This window comes from Megalops cyprinoides, chromosome 21, assembly GCF_013368585.1.
Source record: "Megalops cyprinoides isolate fMegCyp1 chromosome 21, fMegCyp1.pri, whole genome shotgun sequence".
Lineage (NCBI taxonomy): Eukaryota > Metazoa > Chordata > Actinopteri > Elopiformes > Megalopidae > Megalops > Megalops cyprinoides.
The window spans coordinates 19,609,171-19,626,468 of record NC_050603.1 but is presented as its reverse complement, the minus strand read 5'-3'; the positions used below and the strand labels follow the sequence as shown (position 1 = coordinate 19,626,468).

Genomic DNA, 17,298 nt, shown 5'->3' with positions numbered 1-17,298 from the left:
CTGAGCTTTGCTGAGGTGCCACCTGGAGCCTGTGAAGACAGCAGAGGGTGCGCATACTGCTGTCTCTGACCAGGCCACACCTCTCTCTCCGGCATCTGATGCTGCCGCGTGACTCACCCAATCCTCGGCCGCGAGTGGCTGCGCCGGCAACGGCAGAGGTGGGGTTGCCATGGTGACGTGTGACACCCCGATGATTCAGGAGGCCCTCTGTGTTGTCGTCGCTGCATCCTCCCCCTAAGCGTGAGGACTGGAGACCGGGGCCAGGAGCCAGGGTGGTGGAATCGCACCCACAATACTCTGCCGTCTGCCTTGTTTTGTTGAGAAGGGTGAAATCAGAGAGTGGCATTAATCTTTTGATAATGCTGATGACTTCAACTATTTACCTGTTATGCTTTGAGTGCAACAGAAAGCCCCATTGTGGTAAATGAATACTACTTAAAGGAACAATGCCTTGAATGGTATTGCATAATCTGAATGGTAGAAGGGTAATTTGTTCAAATAAACCGCTCTGGAACAGTTATGTTATGGAGAAGCTTATTATCAGACATGTTCGTTCTCTCAGCGTATTTTACAACAGCCTGTCAACACATTAGTCCCCATGGAAGGTTACTTGCACAGCACACAGTATAACCTTATGATGGATGCACCTGAATATGTAAAAGTTCAAGGGTGAGACAAAAACTGGCTGAGCACAATACAAAACTACTTCTAATTCTAAAAGTCATGAATTCCCTTCACAAAAAGACCATTGTCAAAGATGCTGAACTCCTCGTTTATGCTTTCTCAAGGAGATTCAACAAGGAGTTTTTGTACACTGACACACTTGGACACGCACACACATCTTACGCGCACTGACAAATGCTTGTTTAACAAAATAATTTAACCATTGCTACTTCCGTCGACAGTCCAGTAATCTATCAAACGAAAGATACCCTGTTCATTCGATATTTTTTAGCACTTTATCTTGCTGCCTGTCATATCAGATCATAGTAATTGAGCTGTATGTTATTGGCTAACCGGTACTTATAATTACATCAGAAAAGGGCACACGGCGATACAGAGAAGGAATGACAATACGGTCACGCTCTAGTTTCTGATTGGAGCTTCGACCCCATCCTGTTCAATGTTAAGGAAGCGTACATCTAGCACGCTGCTGTACAGACTTGCCAGCATCACAGGAAGTAGCTGGAGGTAAGAAAGTTGCTCATTGTCAAAGTCTGTTCAGGCATTTCTTTGTATCGCTAGCTAGGTCATCATGCCGCATTTGGAAAATCAGATGAGCGTATTTTCATGGCATAGCCTGGTAAATAACTGACTGTATGTGTGTGCCCAACAAAGATGTGACCGAAATCGAGATTGTCTGTAATGTTAGCTAGCTAGCTAGCTAACCACTTAGTGAGCCAGTTGGCCATCTAGAGACAGCATTGGCTGTCTTTTTTGCTTGATAACTGTAGCCGAAATATGTTTAATTTTGTTAGCTAAGTATAGTTGGTGTTAATGTGGCTAGGTAGGAAATAAAACCTCTTAAGTGATTCATGTGGATTACAGCTGTGTGGAGCACAGCCATCTATCTTACAAGGTAGCTATTGTAACGTTAGCTGTGTAGGCTGTAAAGATGTGCCGGTAACGTTTGTTCCCTCGACTGCGTGTTTTTAAAGACAATCAGTCGCATGTAGTCTACCATCGTCCTCGTCGGCTATCATATAACGTCTTTCCTCATTTCAGTTTTGGACAAAATAAAGGAAACTTGCGCTGGGTGCCAAGCAAATAATTGTGACTAGCCTCACACTCACGGATAGAGCTTGTAAGGTTAGCTTTTTGACTCGGTCCTCGTTGATCATAGCTTGCTAGCTAGCCGCTCAGTTAAAGTATAATCAGTCTAGTTATCTTAATAAAAAGGCTAGGCAATTGCATATAACAGATAGTCCAAGATTGGTGTCGATAACAGCCGATGTAGATTGTTAGCTGTAATTATTTGGGGGAAGAGAAGTGTCTAGTTTAAATGGCAAAGGCCATTCCATCAAGACCCGCGTATTCTGAGATTACCGGCGCGTTCGGCGCTGGCTACTACGTAACACATGGTTTGTGCCTTTCAGGTTTTCATTAAAAGGCGCTATAGCTAGCTGTAGCGAGAGCATCGATCCAGTTTACCACTGAATACGCATGTTACGAACTTAATTTCGTGTGGATAGATAACGAACGTTATCGCATCGTCGCAGCTGTCTGGCTAACGGTACACGAGTTTTGAACGAATGACACTATGGGCAAAACCAGTTTACTAGCAGCCACGGAACTAGGTCCACGTGTGCACGCAAAGCAACATCCGATTCTAACTCCGGACCGGTCCATTATCGACGCGTGATACAACGGAGCAACGCGTCAATTTTTTGGTCGTGCGGTAAATTAATTCCCAATACATTCCCATTTTTTTAGATAGCTAGCCAAATAATTCTGCCTATGATAATATCGTCGTTAGTCACTACATCCATGTTTTCAGGTGGCTAACGTCAGTTGATGTAAATATTGATCGTATTCTTAAATACTACAGCCAAGCATTAATGTATAGAATGGGGCGATATCTTATTCATCGACCCCAACTAATCATCTTTACTTTGTAATAAGGGATTGAAAACAGGTAGTGAACTCACTGGGCGTTCACGTGGGCATTCAGGTCCATAAATTGCACTATAAGCTTTTCTTACTTAAAACATTTGTGTTATCGTTTCAAACATTTGTCGAAATTTCTGCAAAACTGGTAGGGGATTTCGTACGTAGTTAGCTAGTGGTAACCATATGGACTGAAATGTGCACAATGAACGTTGGTCTCTCTTCTTTTCGGATAAATGTCAAACTCTCCATACTTCAACTGATTCATGCATGAAACCGGGGGTTTACTTCATTGTGACGGATCCGCCTGTGAACCGTAGAAAGTTATACTGTAGGTAGCTATAAGGGATGCAAAACACGTCTCCGTTCATACAACCTGACCCCAGGGCATTTGACGCAGTATTGCATGTGCCGGCGCATTACGCTATTATTTACCAGACTGTCTGACCGCACCGACCGACCATGATAAATACAAAATATTGTATAAGGGTGGTATCTCGTCTCGGACTTGTAACCACTTCAATGACGATTCATGCCAAACGACAAAGGAATCTCCCGTGTGAGCGGGTTATTCTCATGTCTTTTCCATTAGTAAAACATATGGTGCGCGTTCTATTACACCTTCACGGGAACACTGCGTTAGGGTCTTACGGTCCAGTGAGGTCACCATTCCGCCGTTGTTCGGTGCTGAGTATTGAGCTCGCATGATTGCGGGCTTGTTAGACATTTCCTGAAAGCAACGCCGTTGCTGACAGTTTGTCACCGCGCAGTGTTAGCTGCGAATTTTTGTGTCCCCTCCCCCAGCTTCAGGCTGTAGTTTTAGACCAGACAAAGCAGACATTGTCTTTTGTCACCTCTGCACTTGTTAACCAGACAGAGCAGCAGAAATCACTTAAAATAATAATAAACTACAGAATTATGATATGGTGTAAGGAGTACTGCTGGGCACTAGCGGCATTTATGATGCAAGATTATGTTGATCTTACAGATCAGTAGTGGTTTCTTTGCAGAGGTGGAAAACCCCGGCTTCAAAAAGTCAAAGTCCTACCATGTATTTGTTCTAGCCATTCATTAAACAAGGTGATTTCACTAATTAGCTCTTCTACCTGGCTGAAGAGTTTGCTAAATAAATGCAGCTGGTGTATTGCATGGGTGGAACAAATACGTGGCAGGACTTTTACTTTCTGAAGCTGGGTTTTCCACCTCTGCAAAGACAGCTGTTTCTTTGTGCCCATTACTGTAATTCTGGTCTTAAGTACATTTCTTTGGCGCTGTGTGGGGTGTTGTTGTGTGCTTTTATGTCTTTGATACCCATGCACTGTGTTATTGGCTGTAACAATGTTGCTGTTTTTCTTGTGTGTTGCATGTATTTCACCATGATGGCCTCTTAAACTCGCTCCAGATAAGAGGATCTGCAAAGTAAATAAAATAATCAGGGGGTGCATTGTTGGAATAGTTGGTCTCTGCTTAACACAAAGATTAGACCATGACCGAGGTTAAAGGCATATTGCTGCCTTAGTTCAGTTTTGATTGAGCAGAGAGATTGAGAAACTAATGAACAGTAATTCTGTTGATGATGTTAAGCACGTAAGCCAACATTAACATTAACATTGAGGACTTTTCACTGAGGAAGTAGGCTTTTGAAAATGTGTGGAATATCATTACCAACCAGCTAAAAGCAGTCACCACAGGGGGCGGAGAGGCGTTTTTATCAGGAGGAAAAAGGGGGGGGGGCGGGACGGTGTTTAGCCCCCAAACAAACACAGCCCACGCACCCTAATCATGGCCCACCGCGAGGCCACAGGGAGCCGTGAGGGGGTAAACAGAGTCACAAGACCTCGCTCCTTCATTAGCGTGACTGTGTGTGAGGCTCTGGAATGGAGATGCATGCTTAACTCCTCACTGGTCGTGGAAGGTGCAGCGGCCGGCGTTACACCTCGTAGCGCCTCAGGACAGCTGTGCAGGCGTCCGCGCGTTTAGCACTGTGCTGCAACTCGTTAGCGCAGCACTGTGAACGTGACAAGCAGAAGTGCCGCAGGCCTGTGAACACTCATCTCGGCCTCTTCGGTCTGACCACAGTGTGCTTCGTGCCTAGCTTTCTTCTGTCAGTGTTGAGGAGTCATTACTTTTTGAAACTCTTGTGAACAGATTAAATGACTTGCTGAAATTAATAGAAAACATTTACAAAAGTGGGAAACTTAGGAGTAAGTAAGGAAGATGTGGACTGTGGTGAGACAGTGGGGGTCTGATCATTAGACTCTCAGGCCATTAGACTGCACTCATTTTATGGAACTCATCTCCCCGTTATCCAGAGTCCCAACAGCAGCGATACATCACTGTGCAGAATAATTTTTCAGTATGTCTGTCTCACCTTACCAGTTTAATGAACCTGATGGCAGAAAACAAAGAAAAAAGAACAACTGATCCAGAAACTTCTGTTGTCCTACAGATTTCAAGGTGGACCGCATTCTGGATGGTCACATTCCTCGGCTGAGAGACGCGGTGATCCAGGTCAAAGGTTATTGGTCGCTTTCGGTTCCCCTGCCCCTGCCGTCCAGCTGTTTGAGCCATGGGGAAGGACGGTGACACCGCTTCCACGGGCTCCATGCGCCTAAAGCAGGAGATCTCCCTCCTCCACGGGGTGTGCCTGATCGTGGGCAACATGATTGGCTCGGGCATCTTCGTCTCGCCCAAGGGCGTGCTCCTCCACACGGGCTCCTTCGGCCTCTCGCTGGTGGTGTGGGCCATCGGCGGCGTCTTCTCCGTCTTCGGGGCGCTCTGCTACGCCGAGCTGGGCACCACCATCCGCAAGTCGGGCGCCAGCTACGCCTACATCCTGGAGTCCTTCGGCGGCTTCCTGGCCTTCATCCGCCTGTGGACGTCGCTCATGATCGTGGAGCCGGCCTGCCAGGCGGTCATCGCCCTCACCTTCTCCAACTACCTGGTCCAGCCCTTCTACCCCTCCTGCTCCGCCCCCTATGACGCCGTGCGCCTCATAGCCGCCGTCATCATAGGTAAGCTGTGCCGCCCTTCACCGCACCTCGGCGTTCCGGTGGGTCGCGCTGCCGCCAAACAACGGTAGCGCGATACATTCTCAGCACTGGAATACACAGAAGCGATTATAGGCTTTTAAGTCATTGTTCTCTTTGGCTGGCTTGTTGTAGAACCTGTTGCTGATCACGTATTACAGCCTTAAACAGGGTTACTTGAGCTGGGATCAGGGAAGTTAACAAAGAAAGTGAAAGGGGTCACCAACGGTTCGTTTGCACTAACTGGGAAAACCGCTTTGCTGACTCCTCCGTTTTGGGTCTGTGTTCTTGAGCTGTCAGTTCTTGAGACTGCGCTAGGCGTAGACTCCGTAATTAGGCAGAGCACCTTGATGTTTTCACTGGCTTATTATTTTTGTCACTGTGTCGGAGCAGAAACTTTGGCAGGCTGTAAGAACTAATTGGCTGCTTTTGGAAGGGTTTTCGCAGGCCCCCCTCTCTGAGCGAGGACCTGCGTGTAGCGGGCGTTTCTCCACACTCGCGGTAACGGGAGGCCGTGGAGAACAGCTGCGTACCGCCGTCGTTATTACAGGCTTCGGTCGCTCATTTCCTGTGTAGCTGCCGTATCTGCAGGTGGCTTTTCGCGAAACGCTGCTCGACCTTTCGTTCCCCCGAGGGCGAAGCCTTCATTCCGCGTTCAGACAAAAGCAGGGGAAGGTTATCTCACAGCCGGGTCGAAATCCAAAGCAAACAGGGGAAAAATGCTCAGCAAAGGTGCCGTGCTGGGAGCACAATGGAAACTAAACTCTTGTTTGCTGACTTTCTCCTAATGACACCAAGAACAACGTATCGTGTCTAGTGGCTTAAGGCCAGTACAGCCACCAGGAGAGACATTTTGTTTTATTGTTTTTTTACTTTTTATTTTATTGGCCTTTCAAACGCCGTATACGAACATTCGTTCAGTGTACTATTGAAATTGGCATGCAGCTACATTTGCATTTAGATGCAGAATGCAGATATCAGGGAAATATTATGTTTTATATGCTTATACATTATTTATTTATTACACACATTATGTTTGTCATTGTGTGTCTATCACTTCTTAACATGACTGTTTTGGTTAAACTGGCTGTGCCTTATACCACAAATTTTGTAAGATGAAAAGGTTAGAATATGGGAATGTGTAACGGCACTACTGTGGGGGGGAACTATGTTAATGTTCACTGTCAGCCTGATTGATAAAATTACTTGGTAGCTTAGGAGTACTTCCCTAAAACGCCCACAAAGTCAATGTTTACACTAGCCAGTGAGAGCTGGCCTGGAATCGGCACTGGCTATAGCTCTGTGCCATGTGAATTCAGGACTGTGTCTGTGTCCTAACTGCTGCAGCTGGACACTGCAGGGGGAAGGCCCCTTGGTTCATTTCTGTAGGGTTTCTTTCGGCTCAGCTGCCCCGCCCAGTTCCCCTCCCCCTTCCGCTGGGGGTAGGGGGGCTTGTTCTCCAATCCATACCACGAGGGCCTCAGGCCATGCCAGGGGGGGGTGCCCCGGTCGGCATGTGCGCGTGTGTCAGCGTTCAGGTCGCTATGAATTACTGCGAGTTTTCCACTGTAATCCCGAGAGACTGTAATCGCTTTCTGCGCCTCTGTATCGGGGCCTTGTCAGTAATCCAGCAGCCTAGCCGTGCTCTTTGGAGTACACAGTGCCAGCGGTCTACAGGCCAGGCGGAATACTAGATTCCCTGTACTCATCTCGATAGCTAATCTTCTGCTTTTCATGCACATGAAAATAAGCGGTTACGCTTTCCAGAGGGCTCTCAGAATATCCTGCCCGGTGTGTTTTTCCATTTTCAGAATGATCTCTCTCCCTCCCTCGCTTGCATTAAAGCGCTTCCCAGCAAATCCTTGGAAATGCCAGGCTTGTGTTTGAATGCTGAGAGAGAGGCATCTCTCTTCCATTCGGGCGGGGATGTGTTTACATCACAGAGTGGTATGTAAAGCCATACCCGCGCCGAGGGGTTAGCGGTATCAAAGCGGAGGAAATTTCCCTCATGCCAGGGAGTTAGACGCTCATAAATACCCACCTTCTTCCTTCAGGCAGCTTACCTCTTCCAGCTCGCTCTGTTGTCTCACTCCCCTGAGTTATGCTTGTGTTTTTACTGATAGTGTGTTTTTACAAGCTATCTCCTGCCGGGGCTGCATACCCGAGGGTCTGGAAGGACAGCGGAGTTTATTGGCTTTTTGACTCCCAGGACTTTTGAGCTGAACCTCAGAGAGGCGAGGATTTTGATCGGTCCCGCTCTGCTTGCTGTCAGTTGGCCAGATCGGGGTTTTTGTCTTCCTTCCTTAATTCCATTTCCCCTCCCGTGCGAGCCAGGAAGTCGGACATTATCACATAAAAGCACAGTTCCGTGGCCCAGCCCCAAACTATTAAGCGCTGATAGTAATTACCCTGATCAGTGGTGGATGGAGCACGCGAGCCCAGCGAGTGATTAAGCATGAGACACGCGGTCAGGATTGACTTGTGACTCATGTGGTTTAAAGCTGGCAGGTTGTCCTCCCAGAGGGAACATCCTTTATTGAGTTAATCGTTGTGGTCTAAGGCTGATAACGCAAGAAACAAACTGGTGGAAGAACAGCTGGTTTTTTATCATTACATCACCATCTTGAGTGAGGATTGTGACCAATCACAAGTGAATTAAAAGTCAGACATCCTTGTACACACCCTTTCTGCAAATATTCTATGGTATAAGCAGATACTTGGCTTTCATTCTCCACATTTTCTTATCCAGGACGTTCTAGTGATGTCTGTGTTGCTATGCTTAATGGGGATGTTCTCTTGTAGTCTGTGCTCCATCAGTAGTATTCCTAACAAAATGTTTAACCAGGCAAATCAGAACACTTAGTTTCAACAGCGACAGAGACAGAAATTTCAATGAGATGTATATGTCATATTATATAATATATGTATTATATATGTATATATTATGTGTATTGTCCATATATAGAATACCTGTGCCCTCTCTGTGCCCTCACAAAATGTAGTCCCACACTGACCTCTGACCTCTGACCCCTAGGCCTCCTGACCTTTGTGAACTGCATGAAGGTGAAGTGGGGTGCGATCCTGCAGGTCGTCTCCACAGTGGCCAAAGTGCTAGCACTCATTGTCATCATCGTGGCCGGCCTGGTGAAGCTCGGGCAAGGTAGGTTACCACCGGGCACTCAGATTCCCATCATGCACTGCATCAGGCCTGCTGGGCTTCACTTCAGCTTCAGTTTCAGCAAAATGGAACAATGAAGCTATGGGCCAATTCTGGAGCTCATTGGCTGCAAAATAAGGCTGATCGCTCACGTTTTATTGATGTCACATTGTAGGAATATGTAGGACTGTGATTTTTTTTCTTTTATTTTTAACTGTATTAAAGTCAACCCCCAAGATGTGCAAAGGTTGTTTGAGGGCATGTGTCAAAACGAGTTACGCCTGATCACCTGTGTTGTCTGAATGACTAATCATTCGCAACCACAATATGCATGGTTTCTCCTGAAAGCAAACATCTGGGGAGACTCGTTTCAAAAGGGCTGAGCTTGACAGAAGCTGTTTACGGATTTTGTAAAAAATTACCCTTTAACTTGTATTGACCTGGAGCTCAGGTGTCTATGTGTGTGCGTGCATGTGTGCACGCTCGTGTGTGAGTCTATAGGCTAGTCTGTGTGCTATAGCTGGTGAGGTGCTCAGCGCATGTGGTCCCCGTCATTCAGGGCATACGGGGAACTTTGACGACTCCTTCAAGGACTCCAAGCTGAACCCCGGGGACACTGCCTTGGCCCTGTACTCTGCCCTGTACTCCTACTCGGGCTGGGACACCCTCAACTTCATCACCGAGGAGATCAAAAACCCAGAAAGGTAGTGTGCACCTTGCCTGATCAAAAACACAGAGGGGTAGCGTGCACCTTGCCTGATCAAAAACACAGAGGGGTAGCGTGCACTTTGCCTGATCAAAAACACAGAGTCTGATGCACACTGAGTCATATTAGTACTGTCAGAAGTCAAAGGTGTTGTTGTGAAACTTACTACACAGAGGTGCACCGAGCTGTATGAAATAGTATCAAGGCAGTAGCCACTTCTCTTGTAAAATACAGAATGGGTGGCAGTGTAGTATAGTGGTTAAGGAGCAGGACTCTTAACTGAAAGGTTGCCGGTTTGATCCCCGCTGGGACACTGCTGCTGTACCCTTGGGCAAGGTACACAGTTGCCTCAGTAAATATCCAGCTGTATAAATGGATAACATTGTAAAGAACTGTAACCTATATAAGTCGCTTTGGATAAAAGCGTCTGCCAAATGAATAGATGTAAATGTATAGTGAACTTCTGTTTTCAAAGACACCACAATAGTGTTAGCCACAATAGTTTCACAGTGAACCATTCTGTTCCTCTCTCAACCCTCCGAACAGGAACCTCCCATTGTCGATAGCAATATCCATGCCCATCGTCACGGTGATCTACATCCTCACCAACGTGGCCTATTATGCAGTCATGGACCTGGACACGGTGTTGTCCAGCGAAGCAGTTGCCGTGGTGAGTACACCGCGCCGTGTTCACCATCCTTCATTCGCCTGCCCTAAATTGCACCCCTATGCATAGCTGGGTGGTACCTATTTGCATCACTGGAGGAGTGGAGGTGAAGTGTTTCTAACACCACTCTGTGCAGCTGTGCCGATTGCATTTAATGTCACTGATGCTGCTCTGTGCTTAAAGGAAATGGTCTTGGATGTTGTGTGGATGCAGTGGAGCCACTGAAAGAACGCTCAAAGGCCACACAGCCTAACCGCAGAATGTAATAATAAAAATGATGGATTGCATTTATATAACACCTTAATGAAGCTCACACACTCACGTAGGCATGCACTCATGCGCGCGCACACACAGCGCTCACAAGCCCGTGCACACACACTCGTGCCCAGTCGCGCACTCAGACACTTGCATACGCATGCGCGCGCACACACACACACACACACACACACACACACGCACACAGATGCGCACCCGCCAGACACAGCTGGAGTTCAGAAAATGACTCTTAATTGACAGCAGCTCCAGTAAAAGCATGGCTGATTTTACAGTGTTGTGATCTCTGGCTCATACGCATGGAATGGCTGTAACCTCAGGTTCCATCCTTCTGCCCCCGCCATTCCACTTATAGCCGCAAATGACATTAAACCGGAGCTGCTCCATGTGTCAGTGAGGGTGCCTCTATTGTGCGTATTGTTACAGCTAAGTCTCCCCATATTTACAGTAACCAGGGGGAAAATGACACAAGCGTATAGCAAGCGAAGCATACCATCTATGAGTAATATTCAGCACTGTTCACTCACAAAAATGAGCTGCCGGTTTGTAGCCTGTGAAATTGAAGCAGTTTGTTCAGTAATATTAGCTTCTGAGTGTAAGGTAAGGAAATACACTGTTTGTGGTTAGTGGGCAGTTGTTTGGTCATATAGTCTGTGGAATGGGTATGACACTGAGCATGGTGCAGACGAAAAGGAAGCGTGAATTTAAGAAACCAACCTGCAAAGGGCTGTCGGATTCCATTAACTCCCCAAAGGGTTAACACGTACGCTTTCTAGCAAGATAATAAAAATAAATCTGAACACGTAGGTAAATTTGTCAGACAAGCTTGAGGCTCGCCAAACTGCATTCTTAACCACCGGGGGGAGAGAGGAGGCGGGCGTGGCCCTAACGCACCCGCTCCCAGGCAGCCGAATACACACGCGCAGTCGGAGTGAGGGTGCTGAAGCGTGCAGCTCCGCCCCTTGTGTTCCGCTGCTCCCGGAGGCCTTGGCCCACGCAGGCGTCTGTGTTTTGTGTGCAAACGCAGGCCTGTTGCTCAGTCAGCCGTTCTCTCACGAGGGCACCTGTGTTACAGGTGTAAATGTAGGCCTGCCGAGGGTGTTTACATTACAGGCATATATAACCCAGCTGTTTGCTGATGAGGGTCTCTGTTACGCACGTATGTAGTCATGCTTTACCTTTAGTGTTTTGTCGATGAGGGTGTCTGTTTTGTGTGTGTATGTAGTCCAGCTGTTGAATGATGAGGGTGTCTGTCACATGTGTCTGTAATTGTCCTTTTCCTTTAGGGTTTTGCTGATGTGGGTGTCTGTATTGTGTGTGTGTGTGTGTATGTAGTTCAGCTGTTTGCTGATGAGGCCGTCTGTATTGCGGGCATATGTAGTCCAGCTGTTTACTGATGAGGCCGTCTGTATTGCGGGCATATGTAGTCCAGCTGTTTGTTGATGAGGCCGTCTGTATTGCAGGCATATGTAGTCCAGCTGTTTGCTGATGAGAGCGTCTGTATTTGCTGGTGAGGCCGTCTGTATTGCGGGTGTATGTAGTCCTGCTGTTTGCTGACGAGGCCGTCTGTATTGCGGGTGAATGCAGTCCAGCTGTTTGCTGATGAGGGCATCTCTTTTCTCCCGCAGACGTTTGCAGATCAGGTGCTGGGGTACGCTCGCTGGCTGATCCCCCTCTCCGTCGCCATTTCCTGCTACGGGGGCCTGAACTCCTCCATCATCGCCGCGTCCAGGTGAGAGAGCCCGCCGGGCACCATGGAGGGCGTGACGGAGAGCGCCAGCGTCTCCCAGGAACCGGAATGATTGACACCCACTGTACTGTGGAATTGCAGCTATTGCAGAATTTACTTTCATTTTTCACACTGGCTGATTTTAATGTAAAACACTGATTTTTATGTTATTTCTGATAAAATATAAGAGTGGCATTGATATTAATGTAACTATCTTAAATCTGAAATCACAAATTTAAATTTTTGGGGTTTTTCTTTTCCAATTTTCACTTGCACAACATCCTAAATTTTGCAGCTGAAATTAGACGTCTAAAAACAAAACTCAAAACCCTAGCACTTACATAAATGTGTTACTTGAAAGTTGCAGGCACAGTACATTGTCGTTAGATTGAAATAGAAAAGATCTGCTTTCAGTGACAAAGACACAGATCATTATCATTACGTTCTGTATGTTCTCTCTGTTTAATTTTGGTTGTGTGCACAAGTGTAATTCAAGAAAATCCTGCCTGACAAGGCCTAACAAATGCTTTATCCACCAGTCAGAACTCAGAAGTTACACAGGGTAGGAGGGGGAAATGTTAACATGACACCTTCTTTCAATTTGAAGTGCTGTACTGCTTCAGCCATGAATTGTGGGTAAATTGTGACCCCGCCTCCTTCCTCTGTCCCCTCTGCAGGCTGTTCTTTGTGGGGTCTCGGGAGGGCCACCTGCCCAACGTCCTCTGCATGATTCACATCAAGCGCTACACGCCCATCCCAGCCCTGCTCTTTAATGTGAGTGACCAGGGACACTAACACTCACCACTCAGAAACCCGACTCTGCGTGTACCCTGTGTACAGCCATGTGTTCAAGTACTACACACATATACACACACATTGTAGGCTCAGAATAGCAAGCTTTCTTTTATGTAATTCAAAATGCCAAGCAAAGAGACCTGTCATGCTTGGTTTGGGGATTGAACCCACAACCAGCTGGGGCCAGGGAAGGTGCTCTCACCACAAAGTAAACTCTACTGCCTCTGAGAGTGAAAGCAGCCCTGCTGTTTGCAGTATGTGCACATCTGTTGTTGATCACTGCAGGTGCAGAAATTTCTCCCTTTCAGGCGTTAGGTGTGTAGCCCTCAAATGAATCTCTCTCTGTTTCTCTCTCTCTCTCTCTCTCTCTCTCCCCCCCTCTCTTCCTCCCCTGCTACATCTCTTTTAGGGAGGAATGTCGCTGTTCTTCCTGTTCGTGAAAGACGTGTTCCAGCTCATTAACTACTTCAGCTTCAACTATTGGCTGTTCATCGGCCTCTCCATAGGGAGCCAGATCTACCTGCGCATCAAACGTCCGGACATCCCCCGCCCGGTCAAGGTGCGGGCTCTTCTCCTCTGAAGTGACCAGAACGAGCTCTTACACATTACATACACACACGCGCACACATACACACACATATTTGCTCCTTGTACCACAACACGCGGTAGATGAAATGTACGTGCCAAGAAATGAAATGCCTCAATGAGGCGCTGAGGAAATTGTGTTTCTGCTTGTGGGATTGCAGAGTTACTTGTGGAATGCATTGACTTTAAAACCATTCTTCTCTCTCCTTCTCTCTCTCTGTCTGTCTTCCTCTCCCTACCTTGCTCCCTCTCTCCCTCCCTCCCTCCCTCCTTTTTGTTCCATTATCTCTCTCCCATTTTCCCTGTTGCTCCCTCTGTCTCACTCCTCCTCTGTCCCCTCCTATCTGTCTCTAGCTGAGTCTGTTCTTCCCGATAGTGTATTGTCTATGCAGTGTCTTCCTGGTGGTGGTTCCGCTCTACAGTGACACCATAAACTCCCTGGTGGGCATCGGCGTGGCACTGTCTGGGGCCCCCGTCTACTTCATCTGCGTGTACCTGCCCCCCAGCTCCCGCCCTGGCTTCCTGGGGGATATTCTAAGTAAGACGCGCCCAGTTATTTCGCCCAATCCTCACTCAAAGGCCCAGGGTCCCTAACCTATGGCTTTTGAGGTGAAGCTCGTTGTCATGGTGGAAAGGCTCTGTAGTAGCAGTACAGGGAGGAGTAGGAGTCAGGGCTTTGGAGTAGGATACATCAGATACTTTGGGGTAGTCTTGTGCTCGAGGCACTGCACGGTGCAAAATAAAATACAATGACGTGATTCAGATAAAAACATGGATATGAAACAAGATAAGCCTGAAATTATGCTTTAGATCCATCTGTCAGGAGGATGGGAGAGTGTGTGAGGTGTCCTTTTTAAGATTAAGGTTCACCTCTCCGAGTTTGGGCCCCGGTAGGAGTGTGGCGTTAATGCACTTAGGTCAGAACAACATAGGAGCGTGGTATTTGCACGCTTTGCTCAGACTAGTTCAGGAGCATAGTGTTAACACACTTTGTTCCAAATAGCATAGGAGTGTGGGACCAACATTTTTGCCAGACGCAATCAAGAAAGTGACCTCAACGCTCTCTGGTCAGAACAGCATTGGAGTGTGGTGCTGACTCTTTTCTCAGAGGAGCTCAGTAGCGTGGCATTAACATGCTTTTGTCTGAAAGTGCATAGGAGTGTGGCATAACCACCCTTTGGTCAGAAGTGCATGGGATCATGGCATTTAACGCACTCTTGTCAGAATAGCATAAGAGCATGGCGTTAACATACTTTGGTCAGACAATCTAAGGAGTGCAGCATTAATGCCCTCCGGTCAGACGAGCTAAGGAGCGTGGCATTAACACCCTTTGTTCAGGCGAGCTCAGGAACGTGCCGTTCACGTGCTTTGGTCAGAAGAGCTCGACTGTGGCGTTAACGCTCTCTGTGTTGCGTGTTCCTGCCCGCAGGGTTCATCTCGACCAACACGCAGAAGCTGTGCATGTGCTGCGTGGCCGAGCCGGGCCTGGACCTGGACAACCCGCCAGAGAACAAGGAGGCGTGAGGAGAGGCCTCACACGAGTCTCACCGACGCCGTGTCACTCCGTTTAAATAGCCGTTTCGACTGATTTGGATTATTTAAAAAAAAAAAAACAAAAAAAAAACAAAACCCGTTCTCGTCAACGTCCATTCAAACCATCCAGCTTGTGACCTTCCTGCTGGAGGGAGAGTACTCAAAGGAGTTCCAAAGGAGCTCCATGTGAGGCCAACGACGGGGGGTCGGACCTAGGAAAGTGGCCACACCCTCCGCCCTGCTCTGGCCTCTCCTGCCACCCAACCATGTACTGGAGCGCCCCCCTGCAGGAAGGGACCAGTGACAGGTGGCCCATCAAGGACTGACTTTCCACCATCAACAAAGCAGAGGGGCTCCCAGCACTTCTACTGCACTTTCAAAGCATGCTGGGAAAAAGTGTCTTGAAGGACTGAAATGATTGATTTTGTTTCAATGTAGTCAGGAAATGGATGGACAGAATGTAGGCTGCCTTTTTAGGTTACACCATAGGATATGTTTTAAAGGTGTTTTTTTTATGTTAGGTTTTAAAATGACAACTTTAAACTTTAAGTACATTAAGCACGTTCACTCATTGCTGTACAACCAAAACCCGGTGGAGCTACTATATAGAACAACAGAGCGGTCATCGCAATGGCTGTGCTCTTCACAGAAGGAGGCGGCTCTCTCTTTACCTACTCTCTCCATTAGGACCTGAGGGAGGCAGCAGCGCCCCCTGGAGCCGCGCAGCTCTACGCACGGTCACCGGCACTTCCCGAAGCCAGTCAATCTGCGCGCGCCAGGACAGTCATTGCCATTAGCTGCGCGGAACTCTGAACGGTGACCACGGAAACAGAAACGGAATGGTTGCGTTCAACACGTGCAAGGGCCAGTAAGCCATATAATAGGATCAGTCCAGAATCCCTGTGTTCAAACTCCAGTGCAATTCTTCAGATGCAGTCTGAAGTGAATCTAAAATGGCAAGTAGCTACTCTTTATGTGTACACGTTTCGCAAGAGTATGTCAAATGACCTTTACCAATCCAATGACTGTGCTCCAAGCCGGGACTTTGTGCTGAAATCGACCACGAAGGGAAGAAAGCTAACTTCAGACGGAGCAGATAAGAATTGATTAGGGGTACTGCCTGCATTTAAAAAGTCTTGCTTTAAGTTAAACTGCTGTTTTCCTTTTATTCAGCTGCATTTTAACAGTTCCAAATGGTGGTTGCTTATCAACTCTGTGGTTACATATTACATGATAAGATTATATCTCGCATCCAAGTGTCTGATCAAGAGCCTTTCAACCAAACATCACTACTTGTCTCATAGTGGCCTTTTTGAGTGGATTTATGATAAACAGTAACTAGTTACTGACAAATGCAAGATGCACATGCAGTAGGGGAGGAGCACACCATCCAGTCAGGGCTCCCAGGCTGACATGGCATTTATCAAACACCAAAATGGCAATAATGACTTTTTTGTTTTTATGTATGTTTTAAATTTATTTTACATATTTTTGCTAATTTTGTCACCAAAATGGCTGTCATAAGCCTTTTGTCATCAAACTGTCAAGCTCTTAATACACCAAAAATCCAAACCGCAAATGAAATGCTGTGACACAATATTTTCCTTAAACCTAGCAGGACTGGAATGGCTGACAGTTTAAGACTGCAGTCTGTGTTAATGGAGGACATTCACACTTCTCATCAGTAATGTGCACTGTGGTTATATTAGTTAACAATGCTCAGTTTCTATTTAACACTTTACTGTCACTTCACAGTCACAAAGCTGAATACCTTTTTGTTGTTTATACAGTTTGACTGGAACTTTAAGAGGATACATAGCAATAGCATGTAATCGGAGAGAGACGACACTCAGACCAAAACTTGACCCTGCAACAGAGAAACGCAAACATGATCCTAAGAGACTACTCTATGCAGCACTTTTGCACCACAACACAACCCAATCCACGTTTCAGACAATTCTTTGTTCTTTGCGGTCGTTTAAAGAAGTGTCTAAATGTGCAAGTCTGAAATATCTGCTAGTTTGTCAGCCTTCCAACGAATCATCATCGTGCTGGTACAGTTCCTACTAAAGTGACCAATTTCATGCTCTGTTTGTTTAAATCCTGAAAGTAAACGCTTAGGGTTTTATCAAACCGAGGTCAAACCCCAGGGAAGGGCTTCAGTGTGATGTGCTGAGCAGTCTGCCCGATTTAATTTTCCAACGCTTATGAAATAAT

General features: G+C 47.0%; 1 protein-coding gene across 1 annotated transcript; it reads left to right on the top strand.

Moving 5' to 3' along the window:
* The first annotated feature begins 1,169 nt into the window (after positions 1–1,169).
* On the top strand, positions 1,170–15,072 carry si:dkeyp-120h9.1 (uncharacterized protein LOC566469 homolog). Its single transcript, XM_036516225.1, has 10 exons — positions 1,170–1,191; positions 5,057–5,621; positions 8,671–8,796; positions 9,353–9,497; positions 10,046–10,169; positions 12,068–12,171; positions 12,846–12,942; positions 13,373–13,522; positions 13,903–14,086; positions 14,978–15,072. Exons 2-10 carry the CDS (start codon positions 5,177–5,179, stop codon positions 15,070–15,072), a joined length of 1,470 nt encoding a protein of 489 aa, XP_036372118.1. The 5' UTR covers positions 1,170–1,191; positions 5,057–5,176.
* Positions 15,073–17,298: the final 2,226 nt, after the last annotated feature.

What these genes read in the sequence shown, in the direction of transcription:
- si:dkeyp-120h9.1 (XM_036516225.1), top strand. Translation starts at nt 5,177, where the DNA reads ATGGGGAAGGACGGTGACACCGCTTCCACGGGCTCCATGCGCCTAAAG. An exon ending in CCTGGTGAAGCTCGGGCAAG is followed by an intron (nt 8,797 to 9,352) that starts GTAGGTTACCAC and finishes CCCGTCATTCAG; the next exon opens with GGCATACGGGGAACTTTGAC. An exon ending in CCAGCGAAGCAGTTGCCGTG is followed by an intron (nt 10,170 to 12,067) that starts GTGAGTACACCG and finishes TTTCTCCCGCAG; the next exon opens with ACGTTTGCAGATCAGGTGCT.